This window comes from Microtus pennsylvanicus, chromosome 1, assembly GCF_037038515.1.
Source record: "Microtus pennsylvanicus isolate mMicPen1 chromosome 1, mMicPen1.hap1, whole genome shotgun sequence".
Taxonomy (NCBI): domain Eukaryota; kingdom Metazoa; phylum Chordata; class Mammalia; order Rodentia; family Cricetidae; genus Microtus; species Microtus pennsylvanicus.
In genome coordinates, this window is record NC_134579.1 from 96,166,946 (window position 1) to 96,193,111 (window position 26,166).

Here is a 26,166-nt window from a genome sequence, read left to right on the forward strand (position 1 = left end):
CCCAAAACATTGCCCGAGACAAAACAAAATAACCTATGTTTACATAATAGCAAGGTTGAGGGAAACGTCAACTTCCCTAAAATTTGATCCCTCCGCAGGCTGTGCTCTTTCACACATTATTGAGCACTCAGTAGCGGTGGAAGAGTGCCTTGTGGGCCAGTGGGACACCCTGGCTCAGCTTTGGTTGCAGGTCCCTAGGCAGGACGCCGAGGATACAGAACAGTCTGTCCTCAGGCGAACCAACCTCTGGTCAAGCGTGTGGGCGCACTTACTCTATGCTTTACGGGCCGCTTTCTCGGATCTCGCGAGACTCGAGCGGAAGTCTCGCGAGACATAGGCGCCGGCGGAGAGGAGGGAGATCCGAGCGTCGGCTGCTGCGCCGGACTGCTCTGCAGAGGTTAGTGACTGAGTGGCTGGGTTTGCCTGACTGGTAGCTGCGCGCCCTGCTGGGGACGCAACGAAGCCATGGGATGGAGCTGTCTATCGCGATCGGGCATGCACACGGCTCGGGTCGGCTCCTCTCGCGCGCCTTCCTTTTGCAGGGTCTCGGGTGTCGCGCTCCCGGGGCCGGAGTGGCTGGTCTCCCATTCCGGTGTCCCACTGTAGGGTGCGTGCCTGGACCGGGGGTGGAGGGCGGCGTGGCCTGTGGTCTGAAGGGCTCCCGGGTCGGAGTCGGTTACCTCTTTGCAACCCTGTAGGTCTGAGAGATCGAACTCAACTTGACAGTCTTGGCGGCACGCCCCTGTTAGCGCCCACTTTATTTATTCGTTCATTTTTGGCGGTAGTGGGATTAAACATAGGACCTCCTGTGTGTTAGGCAAGCACTCTACCCCTGAGTCATGTCTCCATTCTTTTAAAATTTTAGTTGATTGAATTAACGTGTAGGTGTGTGTAGGTGTACAGGTGTACACATTCCAGGGTTTCCTGTTGAGGAGGACAACTTGTAGGAGTTGGTTCTCTCCTTCCACCATATGGAAGGGATAGAACCCTATTTGTCTGGCTTGACCTAAAGTGCATTACACACTGTGATCCCCATTCCTCCCAACCTCAACCCCCAGTATGGAGCAGTGAACCTAGGGCTCCGTGCATGCTAAGCAATCACCCACCCAACCCCATCCTCAGCTCTCTTCTTACCTTTCTTTCTCTTTCTTTTCTTTTTTGAGACAGGGTTTCTCTATATAGCTTTGGAGCCTGTCCTGTATCTAGCTCTTGTAGACCAGGCTGGCCTTGAACTCACAGAGATCCACCTGCCTCTGCCTCCCGAGTCCTGGGATTAAAGGCCCGCGTGCGCCCCCCACCGCCTGGCACTCTTCTTACTTTTTATTCTGTAATAAGTCTTCCCAAGTTTTCCAGCCTGGCCTCAAACCCCTTATGTAACCCAAGCAGGCCTGAACTCGTGACCAGCCCTTGAATTTGTCTCAGCCTTCCGAGTACCTGGGTGACAGACCTGTGTCACCAAGTGTCAGGGTCCCAGGCTGTCCCTGGGCTGAGACCAGAAAGAAGCCGTGTACCTGTCAGCTCAGAAGTCCTCCGGAGCAGCTAGATAGAGTCCTGGGGAGGGTCTGCTGTCTGGCAGTTCAGGATTTCTGTTGAGTGGGTACAGCCTTAGACGCCTGTGTAGCGTGGCATCTCCTGAAACTGCTGTCCTTCATACTAGTGTGCTAGTGGCTGAGTTCAGAAGAGGGAGGCCAGAAAGCGCCTTTTATTTGATCTTGGAGAGCAGAGGCTTCCTCCTTCCCACCCTGCCTGTCGCCCACGAGGCCCACCAGCTTTGCTATGTATGTAATTGGGGTGTGTGCCAAGGTTCTGGTTAAATGGAAAACTCAGGCTAAGTTTCGAAAAATTAAATTTACTTTTTTTTTTTTTGAGATTGGGTCTAGCTGTGTCACCTGGATCTGGCTGTATAACCAAGGCTAGCTCTGAACTCATGGTCTTGCCTTAGCCTCTCAAGTGGGTTGTACATTCCCTTTCTTCTTAGGAACCCTTCTCAGATTGAGAAATGCTTGGGCTCTTTTACCATGGAACGCTCGTCCTCTCTACGGAATCCCAATACCTTCCCTGGTCCTCAGTCTAACCTGGCATGCCGTCTATGGCAGCTTCTCCTTCCTCTTCCAGAAGACTTTGGGAAGCCACCAGGGCACATGCAGATTCCCTCCACGTTCAGGATGGGAACCACAACCTCAGTGGTCTAGTCAGCGTTCCATGGGCTGGCTCTAACTGGAAGTACTAGGGCAGCACAGGTGACCTCCAGAAGAGGGCCTATGTGATTACTTGGCTCTTGGTAGGATACTGAGGAGGCTTGGGGTCTGCTGCCCCTACCACCACCATGACTTTTGAACCCAGGGCAACATTGTCTGTTGCTGGCAAGCCTATTTTGTTCTTATTGGAACAATAAGAATATTCTGTACCTACCCTAGAGTCCTCTCTCTGTTCTGGTGTGTGCAGGTTGTGTGTGGGGGGGGATATGGGGCCGTTAAAGGATAGCCAACCTGTTGCCTAATCCTGAATCTGTCTGCTTTTGTTGTGAGGGTACTCTATAGCCCCCCCTTTTTTAATATTTAATTTTATTTTTTGTTTTTTCGAGACAGGGTTTCTCTGTGTAGCTTTGGAGCCTGTCCTGGAACTCTCTCTGTAGACCAGGCTGGTCTCAAACTCACAGAGATCCTCCTGTCTTTGCCTTCTGAGTGCTGGGATTAAAGGTGTGTGCTACTACTGCACAGCTTGACACCCTCCCCTTTTTAAATTTATTTATTTATTTATTTTGAGATGGGGTTTCTCTGTGTAACAGCCCTGGCTGTCCTGGAACTCACTCTGTAGACTAGGCTGGCCTCGAACTCAGAGATCTGCCTGCCTCTGGCTCCTGAGTGTTGGGATTAATTTGTGCACTGTTATTCCACCCCTCATGTGTGACTTTCCCAAGGTGCGCAGGTGTCATGCTGTGGTTCTCAGTTCTTCCCCTTCTCCATGTGAGTCATGGGGATCAAACTCAGGTCAGCAGGCTTGGTGGCAAGCATCTTTACCCAGTAAGCCATTTCTCCAGCCCCACACCAGGTAATTATCCCAGCCCTCATTGTCTGAATTAGAGTTATACCATTCCATTCTGATGCCACCATTCCAAACTAAGAAGCGTGCCCAACCAGGGAGCAGCATCCCTAGTTGTCCTCTCCCCTTACAGTACCTAGTTCTCTCCACCTGACTAGTTGTCCTCTCCCCTTACAGTACCTAGTTCTCTCCACCTGACTAGTTGTCTTCTCCCCTTACAGTACCTAGTTCTCTCCACCTGACTAGTTGTCCTCTCCCCTTACAGTACCTAGTTCTCTCCACCTGACTAGTTGTCCTCTCCCCTTACAGTACCTAGTTCTCTCCACCTGACTAGTTGTCCTCTCCCCTTACAGTACCTAGTTCTCTCCACCTGACTAGTTGTCTTCTCCCCTACAGTACCTAGTTCTCTCCACCTGACTAGTTGTCCTCTCCCCTTACAGTACCTAGTTCTCTCCACCTGACTAGTTGTCCTCTCCCCTTACAGTACCTAGTTCTCTCCACCTGACTAGTTGTCTTCTCCCCTACAGTACCTAGTTCTCTCCACCTGACTAGTTGTCCTCTCCCCTTACAGTACCTAGTTCTCTCCACCTGACTAGTTGTCCTCTCCCCTTACAGTACCTAGTTCTCTCCACCTGACTAGTTGTCCTCTACCCTTACAGTACCTAGTTCTCTCCACCTGACTAGTTGTCCTCTCCCCTTACAGTACCTAGTTCTCTCCACCTGACTAGTTGTCTTCTACCCTTACAGTACCTAGTTCTCTCCACCTGACTAGTTGTCCTCTCCCCTTACAGTACCTAGTTCTCTCCACCTGACTAGTTGTCCTCTCCCCTTACAGTACCTAGTTCTCTCCACCTGACTAGTTGTCCTCTCCCCTTACAGTACCTAGTTCTCTCCACCTGACTAGTTGTCCTCTCCCCTTACAGTACCTAGTTCTCTCCACCTGACTAGTTGTCCTCTCCCCTTACAGTACCTAGTTCTCTCCACCTGACTAGTTGTCCTCTCCCCTTACAGTACCTAGTTCTCTCCACCTGACTAGTTGTCCTCTCCCCTTACAGTACCTAGTTCTCTCCACCTGACTAGTTGTCCTCTCCCCTTACAGTACCTAGTTCTCTCCACCTGACTAGTTGTCCTCTCCCCTTACAGTACCTAGTTCTCTCCACCTGACTAGTTGTCCTCTCCCCTTACAGTACCTAGTTCTCTCCACCTGACTAGTTGTCCTCTCCCCTTACAGTACCTAGTTCTCTCCACCTGACTAGTTGTCCTCTCCCCTTACAGTACCTAGTTCTCTCCACCTGACTAGTTGTCCTCTCCCCTTACAGTACCTAGTTCTCTCCACCTGACTAGTTGTCCTCTCCCCTTACAGTACCTAGTTCTCTCCACCTGACTAGTTGTCCTCTCCCCTTACAGTACCTAGTTCTCTCCACCTGACTAGTTGTCCTCTCCCCTTACAGTACCTAGTTCTCTCCACCTGACTAGTTGTCCTCTCCCCTTACAGTACCTAGTTCTCTCCACCTGACTAGTTGTCCTCTCCCCTTACAGTACCTAGTTCTCTCCACCTGACTAGTTGTCCTCTCCCCTTACAGTACCTAGTTCTGTCCACCTGACTAGTTGCTGCCAGTCACTGCTTGCCACTCGAGAACCCTGGCACACTTCTCTTGTCTGTGCTTTCCAGCTTTTGCTTTTCCTAGCTCCCAGCTTCTGTCTGGCAGCTGGATGCTGCCTGTTGCCCTCATCAGGGTTTCTTACGAGTGCCCTGGGCCTGCAGGGCCACTGGAATGCAGCAGTCCTGCCATTGCGGCCCCTGTGTCAGCCTGGATCAACACATACATCTCCATGTACCTACTCCCTCCCTGGCCCAGCCTGCTACTGATCTGAAAAGAGCCTCAGGCTCTCCCTTTCTCTAGCCTCTGGCTTCCTCCAGAAAGCCCGTAGGTGACCTGTGCTGCCTGTCTCCAGCTCAGCCACTTAAGCTTCTTATGGCTACTAACCCACCTTCACTGCTGGGGTGGGACTGGGCATTTCTACCCAGATCCTTCTGACCTCCCTCCCTCCCTCCCTCCGTTCCTTTCTTTCAGTTTTCAAGACGGAGTTTCTCTGTGTAGTCCCAGCTTTCCTGGAACTAGCTCTGTAGACCAGGCTGGCCTCGAACTCACAAGTGCTGAGATTAAAGACATGTGCCACCATGTCCAGCCTCTCTCTATTTTTTAGTTTGGTTTTTTGAGGCAGGTTCACTTTATGTAACCTTGGCTGTCCTAGAACTCACTGTGTAGACCAGTGCTGGGATTAAAGGTGTGCCCCATCATACTCATCTCACATAACTCTCCTTATGCACTCCCCACCTCTGTGCTCATTGATACTACCCAGCTCTGCACTCTACCGCAGGGATACTCCCCCACCTGGCCACAGTGGGAACCCACTAGTAAATACTCAGTATGGGAAAATGAGGTGACAGTTCTAGACAGCTGGGACATCACTCCAAATATTTTTCTTCCTTTCTACCTTTTTTAAAAAAATAAATCTTTATTTGTTATGTATACAATGTTCTGTCAGCATGTATGCCTGCAGACCAGAAGAGGGCACCAGATCTCATTACAGATGGTCCTGAGCCACCACCATATGGATTGCTGGGAACTCAGGACCCTCTAGAAGAGCAGCCAGTGCTCTTAACCCCTAGCCATCTGTCCAGCTCCCAACTTTTTTTTTAGTGACTGATCTTTGGTATCACTTCCCTGGGAGTCTTCTTCCTCTGTGGGTATGGTACTATGTCTGTCGCCTCATTGGAGGTTGGGTCTTTGTATCCGAATTCTCTGTCCTCTCCTAGCCTCTATTCTCTCCTGCTCATATCTCTGATTTGCCCTCTTATGGGCCTCGGTGTCTCCACCATGTCCTCAGTGTCACCTTCATGTCATACTTCTGGAAGCTCTGGTGAGTCCTCCAAAAACTCCAAGGCTGAGTCTCAGGACCTCAACAGCGAAGTGCAAATACACACAGAGGGACAGTATTCTCTGAGGTGTTGGCCGGCATGGTTGGTTCTGTTCCCAGGGCTCCTCCTCACCTCTGGTCCCACCCCCCCCCTTTTATTTTTCGAGACAGGGTTTCTCTGTAGTTTTTGGAGCCTGTCCTGGAACTAGCTCTTGTAGACCAGGCTGGCCTTGAACTCACAGAGATCCCTCTGCCTCTGCCTCTCAAGTGCTAGGATTAAAGGCATGCACCACCACTGCCCTGCTGGTCCCTGTCTCTTTAACAGACTTGTAGCAGAAATTTCTGTCCTGCCCGGTCCCACAGCCTTTCAGTCCCCCTACACAGACTAACCTGTTTTGCCTCCCAGAGATTAAACTCATTACTCCCCGATATCAGGAACCTCTTCCTGTGGTGGGTCTGGCAGGTGGGGTACCACAGGTTCTCCCACAGTGACACCCCATCTAGTACCAAACAATCCCCCACCAGTGTCCTACCCACACCCCCACTCTTTTATAAAGCATTTAGTTCTCTTTTTTGGTGTGTGTGTGTGGCTTCCCTTTTCAAATGATAGAGTCAATCCAGGTGGAAGAGACTGATGTTAGCAATTAGAAAAAAGTTCAAATCCAGGGTTTAGCCACAGAAAGTTAATTACATCAGTGGTGGGGTGGGTGAAGTCTACAAGATGCCTCACATTTCAGGCCTCCCTCCGGCTCCAGGGTCTAGTACAGTTTCCTTAGTCAAAGAGACACACAGCTGATTCATAAACTAGAGGTTTGCACTCAAGTAAGACATCTGTAAAAAGCTAGGTTGGAGAAATGCTCTCCCCAGCCCACCTCTGGTCTTTATGGGAGGCCCTCTCCGTAGATACTCTCATAATAAACCTGTGCTACCACCGCTCAGCCTCCTGCTCCTTGTCTTGTTTCTTCACCCCAAGCACCCTGGACCCAAAAGACACCAGCACGGCCAGGTGTTGGGATGACCACTGGTTGCTCCCCCCACCCCCATTTGGGCCATAATGAGGGCTTCAGGCATGTTGGGCAAACGTTAGCACTGCACTGCAGCCCCAGCCCTCTGAGACCAGGTCTTACTAACCTGCCTAGCCGGGCCTTGAACTTGTGCTCATGCCTGAGTGTCTGGGATGACAGGCCGGTGGCAGTAGCCATACTTTCCCTCCTTTAGTTTGCCCAGCTGTGACTTGGCTAGGGGCAAGGACAGTTCACCTGACTCTCAGCTCACAGGCTAGCCAGGATCGTTGGTGTCCTGTCTGTCTTCCATGCTCCTCACCCCGGGTCTGGAAAGTTGAGGTGAAGTTTGAAGCGGTGCTTTAGAGGGCTGTGCAGCAGCTGACTCCTGTAGGTTGAAAGCACAGTGTCAGGCCATCCTGGGCCAGAGAGCAAGACCAGGTTTTAAAGAAGAGCCTGGAGTGGTAGTGCATACCGTTAACACAGGCACTCTGAGTTTGAGGCCAGCCTGTTCTGCACAGGGATTTCCCGGTCAACTGGGATTATAAAGAGAGCTTTTCTTGATACAAAACAGACTCACACAAAATCTCTCTAGAAACTTTAAAATAAAAGTTTAAAAAAAAGGACGAAAAAAAAAGCATTCTGCAAGAAGCCTGGCATGGCCGACATGCTGTGTGCTGGTGTGTGTCCATGCACAGCAGATGGAGCTCCCAGTGAGTGTCAACAATGACCCCTTCCAGCATGGCCCTTCCGGTTCCTTTCCAAGGTGGGCTATCACCCAAGGGGGTTTATGGGTGAGGCTTAGTTAAGTGTATGTGCTAGGAACCTGTAGGACCCCTCTTTATGTGAGCCCCAGTGGAAGCATTGAGCAACATTGCTGGTAACAGCATTGCTGGGGCCACCATCACCTGACTGTTAAGTGCTTGTTTCTGATTCCCAGAGGCCACATTTGTGGTGAGTGTGGCTTTGGGAGGTGTGTCCCTGTACCTCTGAGCACCTCCTCTCAGCTGCCTGTCTGGTGTGCAGATGAGCCCTCAGGTGGCAGCTTGGGGTTGTGGCATAACGTTTTGCAATCTCTGTCTCTGTCTCTCGTGTGTGTGTGTGTGTGTGTGTGTGTGTGTGTGTGTGTGTGTGTGGTGTGAGCACTGGAGGATGCTTTTGTCCCCATCTCACATTTTGCAGTAGGAATGCTGGGATTACAGATACTGGCCACCGTGTCCAGGTTCCTGGGGATTCACACCATGTCTTTCTACTGCAGGCACATGGGTGCCATGGTGTGAGTGAAGAACCATGGCGCTGCTCTTCTGAGGGCTCTGGGTGCGGAGCTCAGGTTGAGCATTGGTTGCTACTGCTTTTACCCACTGAGCCATCTCACTCTCCTGTTTTTAAGTTTATTTTTTATTTCAAATTGTGCATGTGTCTGTGCATGAATGTAGCACTTAGGGAGGCCCGAAGACACTGGATACCCTGGAACTGGAATTACAGGCAGTTATCAGCCTGATGTGGGTGCTGGGAGCTGAACTTGGGTCCTCTGCAAGAGCAATAAACATTCTTAAACACTGAGCCCTCTTTTACCACCTCCCCCCCTGTTTTGGAGATAGGGTCTTTCTCTCTATGCAGACCTAACAGATCTGGAACTTGTTGTGTATCAGGCTGGCCTTGAACTCAGAGATCTGCCTGCTTCTGTCTGAGTGAGTTTTGGGATTAACGACTATGCCACCATACCCGGTTCCTTTTTCCCCCTTTCTTTCTTCAAAGCAGAGTCTCATGTTGCTCAAGCTAGCCTACTGCTCATGTAGCTGAATCTCTGGCCTCTACCTGCTGACCCAGACATACTGTGTGGCATTGCTTTTGTGCCTCATTTTCTCTCCGCACCGTTGGCAGTATTGGCTCCAGGTTAACGTTGAAAACATGGTGGTTGACTCCACAATGGTCCTAGGGGAGCAGGCTGTGCGAACAGACAGCATTATGGGAATGCTGGCTCTGACTTTTGCTTTGTCTCCTGGAAGGAGTGTGACCATGGAAGACCTTGGGGAGAATACCACAGTCCTGTCCACCTTGAGATCTCTGAACAGCTTCATTTCTCAGAGAGTGGAGGGAGGTTCAGGCCTGGACATGTCCACCTCTGCCCCAGGGTCCCTGCAGCTGCAGTATGAGAAGAACATGCAGGTGAGTGGCCTGCTTCATGGGGCTTTGAATGTACATCTGGCCTGGTTGGGCCAGCTCAAGCTTTGGGTAGTGGGTGGGTCGGCATGAGCTAGGCTACAGACACTTCTAGGCATTTATCACCTTGAGCTGTAGCTGGAGACCACGGTCTGCCTTGAGCCATGCTAGGCAGAGGCTGCCTTGGTCACCCCTGGGTAGGTACTTTTGATGTGGGTTCAGGTTCTCATACTTGGGAGATGTGTCCTTTTTCAATTGAGTCATTTCCTACAGTGTGATTATATATATTACTTATATAATATATATTATTTAATTATTAATTATTTAATATATATTATTTAATTTTTAAGACAGGGTCTCACTGTATAGTCCTAAATGTCCTGGAACTCACTATGCTGACCAGGCTGGCTTTGAACACACTGAGATCTGCCCGTCTTAGCTCCCCAAGTACTGGGAATAAAGGCATGTACCACTATGCCTGGCCCCACAGAGGGTGACTTTTGCTGGCAGAAGTTTATTGTGATTTGTAGTTCTATTTCACCCATTCTAATTCCTCGGAATGCTCCAATGGATACCATTGCAAAGGGACCGGGTCTCCTAAAGGAAGAGCTCCAGTTTGGGTTCGGGCTTCTGGGTCCAAGGAGGACAGTGATGTTTCAGCCTTGCCTGGTCCTGTCAGTGCACCAGTGACCCATGCCAGGCTGCTCTGGGCTGGGCTTCTTTACTCACCCCCCGCCCCCCATATCCCTTCTTCTCTGGAGCTGTTCTGTGATGAGCCAGGAGCTTCATTTGCTCTGGGAGCCCCTGGCATCCAGATGCCTAGCTCCAGAACAGTCGGCTCACACTGATATAGGCGCCATGCTTGTGGTGTCTTGTTAGCTGTAGAAAAACAAATGCATCCTCTCTTCAGACAAGCTCACATGGTGTCACTTTGAAATCCATCCGTCTTCCTCTTCCTGCTCTTTGTGTGGACACACATGTACACGTGTATACGGAGGCTGGGGGTTGAGGCTGGATGTCTTCCTCAACTGCTGTCTACTTCATTCTTTTGAAATGGGGTCTCTCACTGCACCTGGAGCTTGCTGGTTTGACGGGGTTGGCGTGGCTGGTGAGCCCCGGGGAATCTTCTGCCTCCACCTTTCTAGTGCTGGGTTACAGATGCTCACAGCTGCACCTTGCTTTTGTTTTATTTCTTTGGTTTGTTTTTAGAGACAGGGTCTCTCTTATAGAGCTGTGCTGGGACTCACAGAGATCCGCCTGTCTCTGTCTCCCAGGTGCTGAGATTAAAGGCGTGCGCTACCATGCCCTGCCTGTGACTTTTCTCTTTTATGTGGGTGCTGAGGATCTGAACTCAGGTGTCCTAGTTATTTTTCCTGTTGCTCTGATAAAATGCCCTGACAAAAGCAGCTTAAGGAAGAAAGGGTTGATTTTGTTGAAGCTGAAGGGTGGGGAGTCAAGGCTTGAAGCAGCGGTCACATCACCCCACACCAGGAAGCAGACAGAGGTAAACGCGAGCTGCTGCTCAGCCTTTTCTCCTCTTACCCGGTCCAGGACCCCAGGGAATGGTGCCACCCACAGTGGGCAGGTCTTCCCACTTCAGCTCTAGATACTCCTCTGCGGACATGCCCAGAGGCCCATCTGCCAGGTTGTAATAGATCCTTTCAGGCTGACAGTTAGCTCATAACATGAACTGATCCAAGGCCCTTTCCTTTTTAGTCTTTCTTGCTGCCTCCCACTCATTTCCAAATAGAAACTCAGACTTAGGACAGTGCTTTGCTGGAGCAGTATGCAGAGTTCAGCCCTGCCCTGCCCTCCCCCGCCCTCCCTCTTCCCCTCCTCCCTCCCTACCTCCCTCCTTCCTTTGTTAATTTTTGATGTAGGATCTTGTTATGTACCTGTACTCTTGCCCTCAGCCTGCTTGTCCTCAGTGCTGGCTTTGCAGGTTGCCACCTGCCTTGCTTGACGTGACTACTGAGCCTTCTTTTCTCTCTTTGGTATCAACTGCTCAGCTGGAGGAAAGAGCACAGCAGATCCGCTCGAAGTCCTACCTCATCCAAGTGGAGCGGGAGAAGATGCAGATGGAGCTGAGCCACAAGAGGGCTCGAGTGGAGCTGGAGCGAGCTGCCAACACCAGTGCCAGGAACTACGAGGTGGGTCCAGCCAGTCCCAGGGGTAGAGGGCTCTGTGTACTTGTCAGGCTGTGTCAAACTGGGACCCAGCTGGCGGGGCTGCCTGATGCTATCAGGTTGGAGAAGGGCGACTTGAAGTGGGGATGACCTTAGAGGGGGCTGTTGGGGTGGCTGTTGCTCCGTGACCCTGTGTCGTGGCAGACCTGTCCCTGACTGGCCTCTGTTTCCTCTTTTCTCTAGAAGAATTGCAGTGCAGATCTGGAAGAAATAGTGGGTGCTGGGGTGGGGGGGTAGGATAGGGTGTTAGGCTCAAGAGGTTGCAGGCTTTCAGGGAGTCTTGGGGTCTATGTTGTGTCTTACCAGAGCTTCATGAAAGTGCCCTGGCATGGGGGTGGGCCTGTGGGGAAGTGCAGCCCTGTGACTTGGGGCATGTGCAGCGCAGGAAACTGTAATTGACTATTTGTGTGTGTGTGGGTGTGGGTGCACATGCATGCAAAGGCAATAAGATGACCTTAGTGTCATCCTTAGGAATGCTACCATCTCCTTTGAGATAGATTTTCTCATAGGCCAGTGGGCCTCGGGGATCCTCCTTTTTCTGCCTCCCTACAGCTAAGACTAAAAGTGTGTCCCCATATACTCTTGGCTTTTTATGTGGGTTCTGGGGATGGAATTGAGGTCCTCAGGCTTCCAAAGCAAGCACTCCTGACCGGGCCATACTCCCCTGCTTCAGTTTTATTACCAGCTTTGCAGGGATGATCTAGGGCTCTGGTTGGAATGGAAGTGCCACCGTGACTCAGGTCATGCATCAGAACTCAGAGTCCGTGTAGTCCTCCCTTCCCTGTGATGGCCATCTGTCCTGTCCTTGTCTGATGTGCCCATCACAGTTTTTTTTTTCCCTTGTGAGAATGACTGGCGTCTTCCCTGGGGTGGTGTAGTTGGGTGAGTTTAAGTCTGGCATATAGAGTGCTGGCTGTGGTGTGCTGTCCTGGCTTGGCAGTTAAGACTGAAGTCCCCTTTTTAGGGTCCTATGTTGGTTACTTTCCTTGCTGCTGTGACAGAATACCAGACAAAAACAGCTAAGGAAGGGAGAGTTTATTTTGCTTCACAGTTCAAGGGTGCACAGTCTACCATGGTGGGAAGGCGTGGCAGCAGGGGCAGGAGGCTGCTGGTCACGTCACACCCAGTCAAGAAGCAGAGAGGTGGATGGTGGTGCTCGGTGTTCTCCTTTGTATTCAGTCTGATCCCCAGACTTGGATCAGACTGCTCATTTCAGGATGGGTTCTCCTTCCTTAGGTCAGCCTCTGAGGGAGCATCTTCATAGATCCCTGAAGGTGTGTCTTCTAGGCCGTTCTAAGTCTTGCAAAGTTGACGACCAAGATTAAGCATAACAGGAAGATCTGTCCTACCTGGGCCATGTCCTGTGCTGGTGGCCTGGTCCTGTCTCTTGGGCATATCTCTCAAGGGCAGAGCCTGTCTGCTGCCATAGGTCTCTGGTGTGCAGTGTTCATGAGGTCTCACGGGCATGGGGACATTAGTGAGGACTGGCGTCTGGGTCTGGAAGGCCCCTCCTGGGGAGACAGAGGGCAGCAGTGGTGGCAAAGAGAGGTCCTGGCCCTTCTGGCTCCCAGCTGCCTTCTCAGAGGCCTGTTCTTCTGTCCTGCTCAGAAACTCTCTAAGGGGTGAGGTCTTGGAGTTGTCAGACTGTCAGTGACTTTTCTGGGACTGCTCATTTGATGGTGGACAGATAAGACAAGTCAGGGACCCCTCCCAAAATAGCTACCAGGGAGTGAGACTGAAGGTCCAAGGACCTGTCTGTATTGGGCTAGCAGTGCCGGTGGAGTGCTCCTGACTCTGGCGGTGCTGTGATCTATCTCTCTCTCCTCTCCTTCCTTCCCTCCCCTCCCTCAGTCACAGAGCCTCACAGAGTAGGCCTTCGGGACTTGCAGAAGGGTCTTCCTACTGAGGCTGTAAGATTAGTTACTGTCACCTTGGATCCCTTCAAGGTGTGGTTCAGCCTTCCTTCTCCCTAGGGGCTGCAGCACTCTGTGTGTGTGTGTGTGTGTGTGTGTGTGTGTGTGTGTGTGTGGTGTGGTGTGTTGAGCCTTTCTTGGTTAGGGGCTGGAGCTCTGTTTTTGACACAAGTGACATCTTCCTTCGTTGAGTAGGACTGCCTGCTGAAGTTCTTGGTGGCTCTGAGTAGGAGTAGGGTGACTTCTGCTGAGGGCAGAGTGACCATTCTCAGCATCTGTCCCCAGGCTCAGCTGGAGAGGCCCAAGGCTGACATAAGCCTCATGTCTCTGTGATGGTAGCCACAGTGTGTGTGACTGAACCTCAGTACTGTCCCCACCTCTCTGGGCCACAGAGCTCCCCTGGAGATTAGTGTGGTGGCCCCGAAGTTGTGTGTGATGGACACTTGGGGCAGTAGTGGCCATGCCTGCAGGCCACCATTTGCGTCCCTTCCTTGCTGTAGTCATCTTCTCCGTGGGGAGTCTCAACGCATTTTAATGACAGCCTGAGCATGGCCAGACAAGATCTGCTGGCGCTGCAGAAGCTCCGCTTCATTCCAAGGTCAAGTCTGAATTGTAGATTTTCTATGCTTTATCTCCTCTTGCAAGGAGGGTGGCGGTGAGCAGATGGTGTGACGAGTGTGTAGTGCGGTCCATGCCAATTGCCTCTCAGAGTGGGAGGCACCATGCTGCCGCACCGGGAGCCCTGGCATCCAGGTCTCTCTCATCTTGTCCTGTTTCTGTCCTTTTGTGGCTGATAGGCCTGCCTAGCTCCTCTGTGTATCACACTCCCTGACCAAGCTCTTCCTTCTCCACAGCGTGAGGTAGATCGTAACCAGGAGCTCCTGGCACGCATTCGACAATTCCAGGAGCGTGAGGCTGCGGCGGAAGAGAAGATGCGGGAGCAGCTGGAGTGCCACAGGCTGTGCAAGCAGAACCTGGATGCTACTAACCAGCAGCTTCGGGAACTGGAGGATGACCTAGCTGCAGCCAGGGAGGTGAGCGTAGGCCGTACCTGAGACCGAGACTCGCCCTGGTACAGGTGGTTGTTTTCTAAGACAAAAAGAATGAATACCGTGGTGACAGCAAGACATCGTCTTTTTTTTTATCTGCTTGTGTGTGAACAGGTACACATGTGGGTGGGCACATGTGTGTGTGTGTGTCTGTGGAGGCCAGAGACCAGCCTTGCTGTTCTTCCTCAGGTGCTGTGCACCTTGTTTTTATTTCAAAGGTTTCTTTTTAATTATACATAAGCATATAGGTATGTGCACATTAGTGCAGGTGCCCATGAAGACCAGAAGAGGGCATCAGATCCTCTGGAACCGGAGTGAAAAAGCAGTTGTGAGCATCCTCTCCATGGCAGCCCAGGCGCTTTAATTGCTGAGCCATCTCTCCAGCATCTCTCCCATCCGACACTGTATTTTGGGACAGGATTTCCCTCTGACCTAGGACTCACCAATTAGGCTAGACTGGCAGGCCAGAGAACTATAGGAACTAGTGTCTCTGTCTCCCTGGTACTGGGATTCCGAGCTCAGGCCCTTGTGCTTACGTGATAAACGCGTCACTGACTGAGCTGTCTCTCCACATGATCTTTATTTTAAACACACATATCATGAGTGACTGTGTTTGGGGGGTTGTAATCACAGTACAAACACCAATTTTTCTATTCTACAGGGCCAGTGAGAGGCAAGGCCTCACTTTGTAATCCAGGCTGACTTCAAACTTGAGACAATCCTCCTGCCCCAATCTCTGTAATCCTGGGATGAGCTGCCTTACATTCTGAATTTGCTCTTTATAATGTGAACCAAGAGTTGGCCAGTCCACTGTTTTTTTTTTTTTTTTTTTTTTTTTTGGTTTTTCGAGACAGGGTTTCTCTATGGTTTTGGAGCCTGTCCTGGAACTAGCTCTGTAGACCAGGCTGGTCTTGAACTCACAGAGATCCGCCTGCCTCTGCCTCCCGAGTGCTGGGATTAAAGGCGTGCGCCACCATCGCCCGGCCCCAGTCCACTGTTTTTGTGTTCTCCTATCTGTGCAGTACATGGCTTCCTGTGGGAACCCATTGGCTTCCCAAACATTTGCTTTGTTTGGGCAAACTACCCTCTGCGAAACTCTCTGGCTGCTGCTGCTACTTGTTGGGCTGTGTTAACAGCAACTGTGAAGTATTGGTGTTGTTATCATCTTGTCTGTCATGGATAGGGAGGGAATGTTCTGGAAGTTCTGTTTCCTTTTTCCCCAGACGTTGTAAGTAGGTGCCTGTGAATTTGCATGTCTTTGATTAGGAGCGAGTTCTGTTAGCATCAGAGATTGCCTTTGAACCAGGGTGCAGGTGCAGCGCAGTCCAGTGAAGCCGCTGCTGGTCTGTTTTGGAGGTTGCCTGAGTGTGGGTATGGAGGGAGTTGTCCCCCCCGCCCCCCACCTCCCGTCCCTGTGTTCAAGATCACAGGTGCCAGAAGGGAACAGCTGAGAGCTCCAGGGGCCAGCCGCCTGGCGTCATTGGTATTCTGTGCCCGCACCTTCTCCACTTGATAGATCCTCGGAGCGGGCTGTGGGTTATTTTTGCCTCTGCAGCGCCAGGGAGCATGTTAAGGTTGTTGGCGCATCTGTCTTCTGAAGCAAGTCTTGGCAAGAGAGGAGCCGTGATCTGTTTCCAGACGAGTGGGCTCTTGTTTCACAGAGACCTGGCCCAGGTCCTTGGCCCCTCCGTGGTAGAGGAGGCCCTTGCACACCTCAGTGAAGAGTAGAAGAGGGTCAGCGGTCCCTCCTCTGGGAAGCCTTTCCAGGCCCACAGCCCAGAGTCACAAGCCCTCCACTGCAGTGTTCAGTCATGTGCCCTGATTTATCACCTCCCCACCCTTGCCCTGCTGTTCCGCCATCCATCTGTGCACTTGCTGATGCGTCCCTCCCCCGTGATATTTGTCCTTCATTAGGGCAGGCTGTCCCTGTCGTAGCACTCAATACCTTGTGTGTGTTACTGAGTCAGAGAGACCTCTAAAAGGTGGCACTCACTGTGAGACGATGTTGTATGTAGGTGCACACACCTTGTGCACATGTGAAGGCCATGAACTTGCTATTGAGGTTCTTTGTCGGTCACTATCGACCTTATTTTGTGACACAGGGTCTCTTAGTAGACCCGGAACTGTCTCCTGGCCTGATTGGCTGTCTGCCTCCTTAGCACTGGGACTGCGGGTGTGTGGTCCCACACCTAGTATCATAGTTAGGGTTTCTGTTACTGTGACAACACACCATGACCAAAAACAACTTGGGGAGGCAAGAGTGCTTTTCAGCCTGCAGTCAGTCCCTCATGCAGAGAAGGCAGGGCAAGAACTCAAGACAGGAACTGGAGGCAGGATCTGAAGCAGAGGCCATGGAGGAACTCTGCCTACTGGCTTGTTCCTCGCGGCTTACTCAGTCTACCTTACAGCACCCCGCCAGGACCACCCTTGTGGGGTGGCACCACCCCAAGTGACCTGGGTCATCCCACATCAATCACCAATCAGTAAGAAGCTCCGTAGGCTTGCTCACTGGTCAGTCTGGCGGAAGTGTTTTCTGAGTTGATGCTTTCTCCTCTGGAATGACTGTTCCTTTTGTCAAGCTGATATAAAACTCGCAAGCACACCTAACACTACACGAGTGCTGGGGATCCGAACCCAGCCTCGTGTGTGCAGCAAGTCCCCTCCTAATGGGATCATCTCTCTAGTTTTCTGATAAAAAAGATTTTATTTTATGTGTATGAGTGTTTTGCTTGCTTATATCTGAGTACACTGTATGCAGAGGCCAGAAGAGGCCATCAGGTGCCCTGGAGTTATAGACAGTTGCAGGCCACTGTGGGTGCTGGGAAATGAACCCAGGTCTTCTGGAAAAGTGGACAGTGCATTTAACCCATGAGTCAAATCTCCAGCCCCTTGAATTTTCCTTGTTTATTTTTGAGACAGGGTCTCACTATATAGCCCAGCCTGTTCGCAGACTTACTGTCTAACTCAGCCTCAAACTTGCCTGCCTCCAGCCTCAGGCTCTCAAGTGCTAGGATTAAAGATGTGGGCACTGTTGTCTGGTTTGAACATGTTCTTTTTTGTTTTAATTTTTTGTACTTTCTTTTTTTTTGGTTTTTCGAGACAGAATTTCTCTGTAGCTTTTGGAGACTGTCCTGGAGCTTGCTCTGTAGATCAGACTGGCCTCAAACTCACAGAGATGTGCCTGCCTTTGCCCCGAGTGCTGTGATTAAAGGCGTGACCACCACTGCCTGGGTGAACTTTATTCTTACTAGTGTGACGTGTATGGGTGCATCTCTGGAGGTCAGAGTCTTCTCTGGAGTTGGCTTCTCTCCTTTCTTATGAGAGTCCTTTCTGAGTGGCTAGCTTTCCCTGTTGAGCTGCCACATCAGCCCTGGTTTTGGTGGTTTTTTTTTTTTTCTTTTTCTTTTTTAGACAAGGGTTTATGTATTTCTGGCTGGACTCAAACTAGCTATGCAGCCAAAGATAATGAAGTTACTCTTGGGGAACCAGTGAATTTATGCTTCCGTAGAGCATGGGTGACAGGCTACTGACAGGAAACTGTGAAGTCTGCATCCAGTATGGTTTTGTGGGTTTTTTTTTAAAAGGTTTTTATTTATTATGTATACAGTATTCTGTCTGCATATGTGCCTACTCGCCAGAGAGAGCACCAGATCTCATTACAGATGGTTGTGAGCCACCATGTGGTTGCTGGGAATTGAACTCAGGACCTCAGGAAGAGCAGTCAGTGCTCTTATCCTCTGAGCCATCTCTGCACCCAATATGGATGATGGTTTCCCCACAGCTGTGTAGATGGCTCCTTCTTCCTTTAATCCTTCCCAGCCTCCGTATTCTAGCCCCTCCTCAAGGCCCCAGGCCACATGCAAATTTAGTACAGAATTGATGGTGTGAGAAGAATGGCTGCAGTGGCTGGATACTTCAGATGGCTCCAGTGACCCTCCACATCCCTTCTGTGACACTGTCTACAATCAGCAAGCCCAGGGTGGCGATCTTTTGTAAGCAGGAGCAACTGAAGTCAAGAAGATAGCAGCTGTTGCCTGGGGAGAATAGCATTGTGTAGCAATAACCTTGACTTCTGATCCCCCTGCCTCCACCTCTCCCCAGCTAGTAATACAGGCGTGTGCCATCGCACTGTTTCTGGACATGTTCTTAATACTGTCATAGTCTGTGTGTTGTGATAAGGTGCAGGCTGTTGTGATGTGGGGTTCCCCTAGCCAGCCTCCCACAGGACATGGATATAACACTGGTACATCCCAATGGCCTGTCAGCTACAGGGAAACAAATCTTGTGGACTGTTCTAGAGGGCGCTACTTAGAGATAGATAGATAAATAAATATATATATGCATCTATACACGCATATATATATATAGTTATTGCTTGGGGAGAATGGATAGATAGATAGATAGATAGATAGATAGATAGATAGATAGATAGATAGATAGATAGATAGAGACACACAGAGAGAGAGAGCGAGAGCACTTTGGACTCCAATGTAGGGCCATCCAACATCACTTAATGGTCTTTTTTGGACCCACTCTGGTGAGATTTCTCTGCAGTTGGCTTCAGGCCACTATTTCCAAATGTTAATTCATGTAGCAGTTCTAAGTGGGCTGGCTTCTCTGAGTGACTAGGCCAACTTGCTCTTTCTAGGAAAGCAGCTGGGGAGATCTGCTGGGGAGGTATGGGTAGAGCAAGGGTGGAGGTTCCTGCGGGTTTCTTTGGGTAGACATTCAGTGTTGTCACATGTACTTTCTGTCCATCCTTGAGTCTGCTGGTCAGGGCCTACTGGCTTTGCTCCGAGACTGCACTTTTTCTGAGTACTATGGGTCTCTATTAGCTTCATTAACCCAGGTTGCTTGCTTCATCCTGGGGGGCTTTTATGGTAGGGATTCTAGACATGTGCTCCCTCTGGACCACATATCAGCTTCCCACTGGGGAATTCTAGGCAGATGTTCTACCACTGAGCCACACCCCAGCCCCTCACTGGGGGATTCTAGGCAGGTGCTCACCACTGAGCTGCACTCCCTATATTTCCCCCCACCCTCCATAGGAGATTTCAGTTAGTTGTTCTACCGTTGTACTACATCTTTGCCCTCTTTCTCTCTCTTTTTTTTTTGAGATTAAGAAAATTATTTTTATCAACATTTATGTGTTTGCATGTGCACATATGTAGGTATGTGCCCATGAATGTAGGTGCCCATGGAGTCTGGAGGCCAGAGGTATTAGATCCTCTGCAACTGGTATTATAGGCTGTTGTGTCAGCTGATATGGATACTGGAAACTGTCCTCTAAAAGAGTAATATGTGTTCTTAACCACTGAGCTATTTCTCTATTTACATCTTTAATTTTTTTATAGATATTTATTTATTTACTATGTATATTGTGTTCTGCCTACACACCAGGAGAGGGCACCAGATCTCATTACTGATGGTTGTGAGCCACCATGTGGTTGCTGGGAATTGAACTCAGGACCTCTGGAAGAACAGCCAGTGCTCTTAACTCGGAGCCATTTCTTCAAGCCAACTTTAATTTTTTCTTTTTAACTTTAATTTTTTTTTAAGACAAGGTCTTAGTGTATAGCCTTGGCTGGCCTTGGACTCGCAGAGTCTGCCTGCTTCTGCCTACTAAGTGCACGGATTAGAAGTGTGTGCCACTCTGCTTTACCCTCTTTTTACTTTCTACTTTGAGATCGGTTCTTGTTAAGGTGCCCAGATTGGCTTTGAGCCTATTCTGTACGCCTCAAGGGGCTTAAACTTCTTTCTTTCTTTCTTTCTTTCTTTCTTTCTTTCTTTCTTTCTTTCTTCTTTCTTCTTTCTTTTAATTTTTTGAGAAAGAGTTTTGCTATATAGCCCTTATTGTCCTGGCACTTCCTTTGTAGACTAGGCTGGCCTCAAACTCACTGAGATCCACCTGCCTCTATCTCCAGAGTGCTGGGATTAAAGGCGTGTACCAATCCCGCCTGGTCAGAGGCTTAAACTTTTAATTCACTTTCCTCAGGTTCCATAGTAGCTGGCACACCAGGCCTGTACTCCTGCACTCTGTTGAAACAAAGTTCTGATGACAACCTGTATCTTGGCCAGGACCTTGTGGTCTTCCTATCCTGGGTTGCCTTCTGTTGGAATGTTGGCATGTAAGCGTTAAGGAGGCTTAGAGTGTGACAGAGGTCTGAGGTGTGGAGAAGGCTGAGGTTGACACTCATTGTCCAGGGCCCTGGATGTGGTTGGTACTCTGTATGGATGCTAATGGACATCAGAGGGTCAGATGTGGCTACGACCAGCTTTCCTACAGGACCTGGCTGTGACCCACGTCTGTGTCAGTGATGAAGAGCACAAACAGGCCTTTGGCTGGGATGCTTGTGAGAGGGTGTGTTGTCTATTCACTGCGTGCTCCAGGAGAGTGGGCTCTGTTCTGCCCTGGGGAGCACATGGGAGGTGCCATGCCCTTCCTTTCTCCTCTGTCTCTGTGTGTGAAAGCAATGCTTGGGTACTTAGTCTGCATGCAGACAGGACCCCAGTGAGCAGCCAGTTTTCTCCACTTGCAGAGGATTAGTTCCTTGAAGGGGCGTGTCTCTGAGATGCAGTTAAGTGCCATGGACCAGAAGGTGCAAGTGAAGCGCCTGGAGTCTGAGAAGCAGGAACTGAAGGAGCAGCTGGACCTGCAGCAGCGGTGAGAGCATGGCTAGCCTGTGTCAGTCCCCAAGACAACCGTGTCACAGACCACACAAGGGGCACACAGTGAGGCCTCTGGACTTGGGAAGTGAGCCTCAGAATAAGGGGGTGACTGCTCAGTTCTTTTCTTCCTGGGGTGAAGTGCCTTCTTGGAGCTGGCTTCCAGAGGAAGGCCAAGCTAAGTTAGGTTTTGAGGGCACAGGTTGCTGTGCCTGGGCAAACAGTTATAGGTCACAGTGGACACGGATTTATGGTGGTTGGTAGGTGGTAGTCAGGAGGCTTTGGATTCTGCCCTGCAGGTCTGGCCCTTACCCTAGGCAGGTATTTCCTGAGGAATGTTCTACCCCTAGTGTGGGCAGGCCCAGGTGGTCTCTGATGCCTGCAGCAGCACCACGGCTGGCTGACACCATGGACCGAGTGGTGGACAGAGAAGTAGGTAGTGCCACAGCTAGCCTGGGCTCCCTTGTAACCTCATCGGTGTCCCAGTCTTAGAGCGTGTGCAGAGGCTGGCCTAGGACTTGGGGTCTCCCTGTATAAGGTGTGTGTGTTTGCATTCATCCTGGGGCTCAGGCTGAGGGATGTTATGGACTGGCCTTGCATCTACTTTCCCTTTCTTTCACAGGAAATGTCAGGAGGCAAATCAGAAGATTCAGGAACTTCAGGTCAGTCAGGAAGAGAAAGCTGACCAGGAACAGAAGATTAAGGTAGGCGTTTCCTGTCTGCCTGGGCAGCTTCCTATACAGAGCAGGGGTAGGGCCAGCCCTCCTGTCAATCACAGACCTTCCTGAATAGAGGCGTGCTCAGTGGCACGTGAGGGTGCAGGCTGATTATTTTGTGGATGCCAGGTCCTGTACTGATCACAGTGAGTGATCAAGGAAGCTGGCACCTAGTGACGAAGGCCCACCAGAAACCCATGGGATGAGGTAACACAGAGGACCGTGCAGTTGAGGCTTAGAGAGGTGGGGCCAGGACACAGCTGTGACTCCAGAGAGGCTGAGAGGGGAAGATCACAAGTTTGTGATCAGCTTGTACTACAAGAAGGAGTTTTTTCACCCCGAAGCATGGCTGATTTAAGGTCAGGCTCCTTTACTTCAGTGCAGGACTTCTCAACCTGTGGGTTGTGAGTGACCCTGTCACAGCATTGCCTAAGACCATCAGGAAGCACAGATATTTATATTATGATTCATAATAGTAGAAAGATTACAGTCATGAAGTAACAACAAAAGTAATATTGTGGTTGGGGGTCACCACAACATGAGGAACTGCATGAGGAAGGCTGAAAACCACTACTCTAGAGGGTGTTGCTGGAGAGCTGGTGCCTTGAGCTTCTTCCATGGCTTCCTGTTGCCTTTAGGGTATTATCCAGTGCCAGGAAGGAGGGCTGTGCCAGTTGTCTCCCTGCTGCCTCTGCTGTGTGTGTGTGTGTGGAGGTGGGGATGGGCAGCTCCAAAGTAGAAGGTGGGCTTTGCTCCTAGAGGGTGGGCTTAGCTCCTTATGCCTCTGCTACTTTTTTTTTTTAAAGATTCATTTATTATGTATATTGTGTTCTGTCTGCATATATTCCTGCATGCCAGAAGAGGGCACCAGATCTCATTACAGATGGTTGTGAACCATCATGTGGTTGCTGGGAATTGAACTCAGGACCTCTGGAAGAAAAGCCTGTGCTCTTAACCTCTGAGACATCTCTCCAGCATCTCTGGCTACTTTTTTTTTTTAACCTGGCTCTGTTGTCTCTTTTTTATTTATTTGCTTAAATATTTATTTTTATTTCTATATATGTGTGGGTTTGTGTTATCTGCAGAGACCAGAAGAGATCTGGAGTTGGAGCTAGGGGCAGTTGTGAGCTGCCTGTCTGGGTCCTGAGAACTGAATTTGGGTTCTCTGGCAGAGCAGCAAGTGCTCTTAATTGCTGAGCCTTCTCTCTAGACCCCACTCCCTGCCTTCTTAGTTACCTTCTTCCTGGTTCTTGTTCCTTTTGTAATCCTTGGCCCACCTCTCATTGTTTCCTTGTTCATAGAGGTTGACCAGTTGGTCCTCTCTGTCACTCTGTTCCCGCTACTTGGATGGAGCTGGGCTCCATGAAGATTTGTTGATTTGATTTGATTCTGGTTCATATACAGCCTATTCACCAGATGCCAGTGCTACCTTGTGGAGGGCCAGGGTGACAGGTGTAGTGTCGGAAGGTCTGTCACACAGTGGGAACAAAAGCAACTGTTGCAGGTTCACCACTGGTACAGCAGAAGCCAGCCACAGGCAGAGGTGTGCTGTGTGCTTAGGCGCCTGCTGTTGGGGACCAGAGGGCCCCACATTTGGAAGGGATGTGGATAGGCACAGGCAGTAGGACAGTGGTGCGTGTGCTGGCCCTGAGGTGGGGTCCAGGGCTGCTCTAGAGGTGATGATGAGGGTGCCCCTGAGCAGCATAGCAGCCTAGGCCGGCTAGGCTTCCTAGATGCTCGGGACAAGGTAGAAGACCTCTGTGGCTCCCATGGCTTTGATGAGAAAAAGATTTATTAGTTAGAAATTAGGTGTGTTTTTGCATCTATCTCTGTGTGGGGATGTGCATGTGAGTGTGAGGGTACATGCGTGCAGCTGTCACAGGGAGGCCAGAGATGATGCCTTCCCTGGGCCTGGAGTTACAGACAGTCGTGAACTTGACATGGGTGCTGAGGACAGTGTTGTTCCTCAGGATATTATTCCCCACCCACCTTTTTTTTTTTGTGGTGGAAGACAGGGTCTTTCTCTGGACTGAGACTCTCCATTGGCCTCTCTCTGTTTAGAATTACAACTGTGTACCACTGTTCCAGCTTTTTTTTTTTTCAAATTTCAGTTTAAAAGTTTTTTTGATTTTATTTATTTATTATGTATCCAACATTCTGCCTCCATGTATGCCCACATGCCAGAAGAGGGCGCCAGATCTCATTACAGATGGTTGTGAGCCACCATGTGGTTGCTGGAATTGAACTCAGGACTTCTGGAAGAGCAGCCAGTGCTCTTAACCACTGAGCCATCTCTCCAGCCCCTAAAATTTTTATTTATTTATCTTTGAGTCAAATCTTTCTATGTATCCCTAGCAGTCCTGGAAATCTTTTTGTAGACCGGGTTGGCCTTGAACTCACAGAGAACTCACAGAGATCCTCCTGTTTCTGCCTCCCAGGTGCTAGAATTAAAGGCCTGTGTTACCATACCTGCCTTTTTTTTTTTTTTTAAACTGTGTGGGTTGAGCGGAGTTAGGACCTCATGCTTCCTGCGTGGCAAGTACTTACTGGCTGAGTTAGCTCCCTAGCTCCTGGCATCTCCATGTTCTCTTCCTTGAAGTGATCCTCATGATCTCAATGTCTCAGGCCTTCTGCCTGCTCTAGGTCATTCATTCTGTAGCTGGAAGCCTGTGTGTTCTTCAGGTTAGCCTCTTTGTTTTACCGAGGCTCTGTTTGCCGTGCTTCCTGGCTGCTCACTCTCCTTTTTCCTTTTTGCCTCTCACAGGACCTGGAGCAGAAGCTGTGCCTGCAAGAGCAAGATGCAGCCGTGGTGAAGAGCATGAAGTCTGAGCTGCTGCGTCTGCCCAAGATAGAGCGTGAGCTGAAGAGGCTGCGTGAGGAAAACACTCATCTGAGGTGAGGGCCTGTGCGCAGCCTGCTGCCCTAGCTGGGAGTTGGCCGCCTGGGCTCACTGTCCCTTGGGTTCATCCCCAACATGTGTGGCTGTTGGCATGACTGTCCTGGCCCCACAGGGAGGTGAAGGAGACCAACGGGCTGCTCACCGAAGAGCTGGAAGGTCTGCAGAGGAAGCTGGGCCGTCAAGAGAAGATGCAGGAAGCTCTGGTTGACCTGGAGTTGGAGAAGGAGGTGAGTAGTGGGTGAGCCATGTCTCCAGGGCTAGCCTCTGGCCTGTCTGCAGCACCCTGGTCAGCTATGGGGTCGCTGTGGTGGTGTCGTGGTCACTGCTGACTGTTGCAGATAGAAGCTTCTTCCATTACAGCTGACAGTGGTATATTCCATGGGCATAAATGCAGCTCTTTAGAGGCAAGTTGACAGATCCTTTATGTACAATAGCTGTTGTTTCTGTACTAGGGTCCATGACATCCCCACCTACCAGATGGGAGCTCCCTCTTCTGGAATGAGCATCAAATCTAATCAGAAAGCAGTTGGTTACCCTGGTAACGTACCTGCCATGGTTGCACCCTTAGGCTCATTTTGCTTGGTTGCTTATTATTGTGCGCAGAGGCTCTAAGGCTGGATAAGGCTGTTGATAACAGTTCTTCCCTAGCAGCCTGCACAGTCGCTTGCAGCACCCCAAGGACTAGCTAGTAGAGAGGAAGCATCAGCTCAGTTCTAGTGTGACTTCTCTGGTCTCCACAGTGTGTGCTGTCTTTAGCAACAAAGTCTCGCCATGGAATTCTGGTGGGCAACCAATAGCAGTCGCAGTTTCTGTTCATTGTTTCTGAGCCTCAGAGGCCTCTCTTGACCTCTCTACCTTATGTTTTGAGACAGAGTCTCTTACTGAACCTGGAGCTTACTAATTCAGCTAGGCCGGATGAGCAGTGAGCTCCAGGTCTCTGCCTGTTGGTTCTCCTCTTGCGTTGGATTTTAGGTTTCTGCTCCTATGCCCAGCTTTGGTTAGATGAGTTTTGCGGATTAAACTCAGCTTTCATGCTTGTGTGGTAAGCTGTTTGCTTGACTGAGCCATCTTCCCAGTTTCATCTCTGTCTTCTTGTGGAAGTCCAAGGCACCTGAGGGCCTGGTGGTACTACAGAGTTGTCTGTGACCAGCTGGCGCTGCAACTCCTGTCTATTCATGCTGTCCCAGACGGGCCTCTTTTGGAGGCAAAAGACCTGGAGCTCTTTTTGTCATTTTCCCTGGCATTTTGTCCAGAGAGCCTTTCTTTTGGTTTTGAATGAGTGAGTTTATTAAGTGTACAGCAAGGGAAAGTAAAAGAAAAACACAGCAAGTAGCTGATACAGAGAAGCAGCACACAGTACGGAGCATAAAGCATCTGATTGGGTGCTTACAGCATCCCGCAGGGATGACTTGGAAGTCCTGCTGGGGTTCCCAGTGGAGCGTTTTGGGTGCTTCCGGCTTCATATTCTCACCACAGGCGCTTTTATACCATGAATAAGCAATAGTTACCTTTGCTGGATAGTTCCCATTTTAGCTATTCTCAAGGGCCAAGTTTTATTTTTGTTTTTTTTCCTGAGACAAGGTTTCTCTGTGTAGCCCTGGTTGTCTTG

General features: G+C 50.2%; 1 protein-coding gene across 1 annotated transcript in view; it reads left to right on the plus strand.

The window, feature by feature from the left end:
- The first annotated feature begins 350 nt into the window (after positions 1 to 350).
- The window catches only part of Mad1l1 (mitotic arrest deficient 1 like 1), a 322,152-nt gene continuing 296,336 nt past the window's right edge, over positions 351 to 26,166 (plus strand). Inside the window, exons 1-8 of the mRNA XM_075974631.1 lie at positions 351 to 397; positions 8,975 to 9,134; positions 11,138 to 11,278; positions 14,082 to 14,261; positions 20,816 to 20,940; positions 21,565 to 21,646; positions 24,423 to 24,553; positions 24,670 to 24,784. Of these exons, the coding sequence (XP_075830746.1) occupies positions 8,985 to 9,134; positions 11,138 to 11,278; positions 14,082 to 14,261; positions 20,816 to 20,940; positions 21,565 to 21,646; positions 24,423 to 24,553; positions 24,670 to 24,784 (924 nt within the window). The 5' untranslated portion in view covers positions 351 to 397; positions 8,975 to 8,984. The remainder of the gene's footprint in view (positions 398 to 8,974; positions 9,135 to 11,137; positions 11,279 to 14,081; positions 14,262 to 20,815; positions 20,941 to 21,564; positions 21,647 to 24,422; positions 24,554 to 24,669; positions 24,785 to 26,166) is intronic.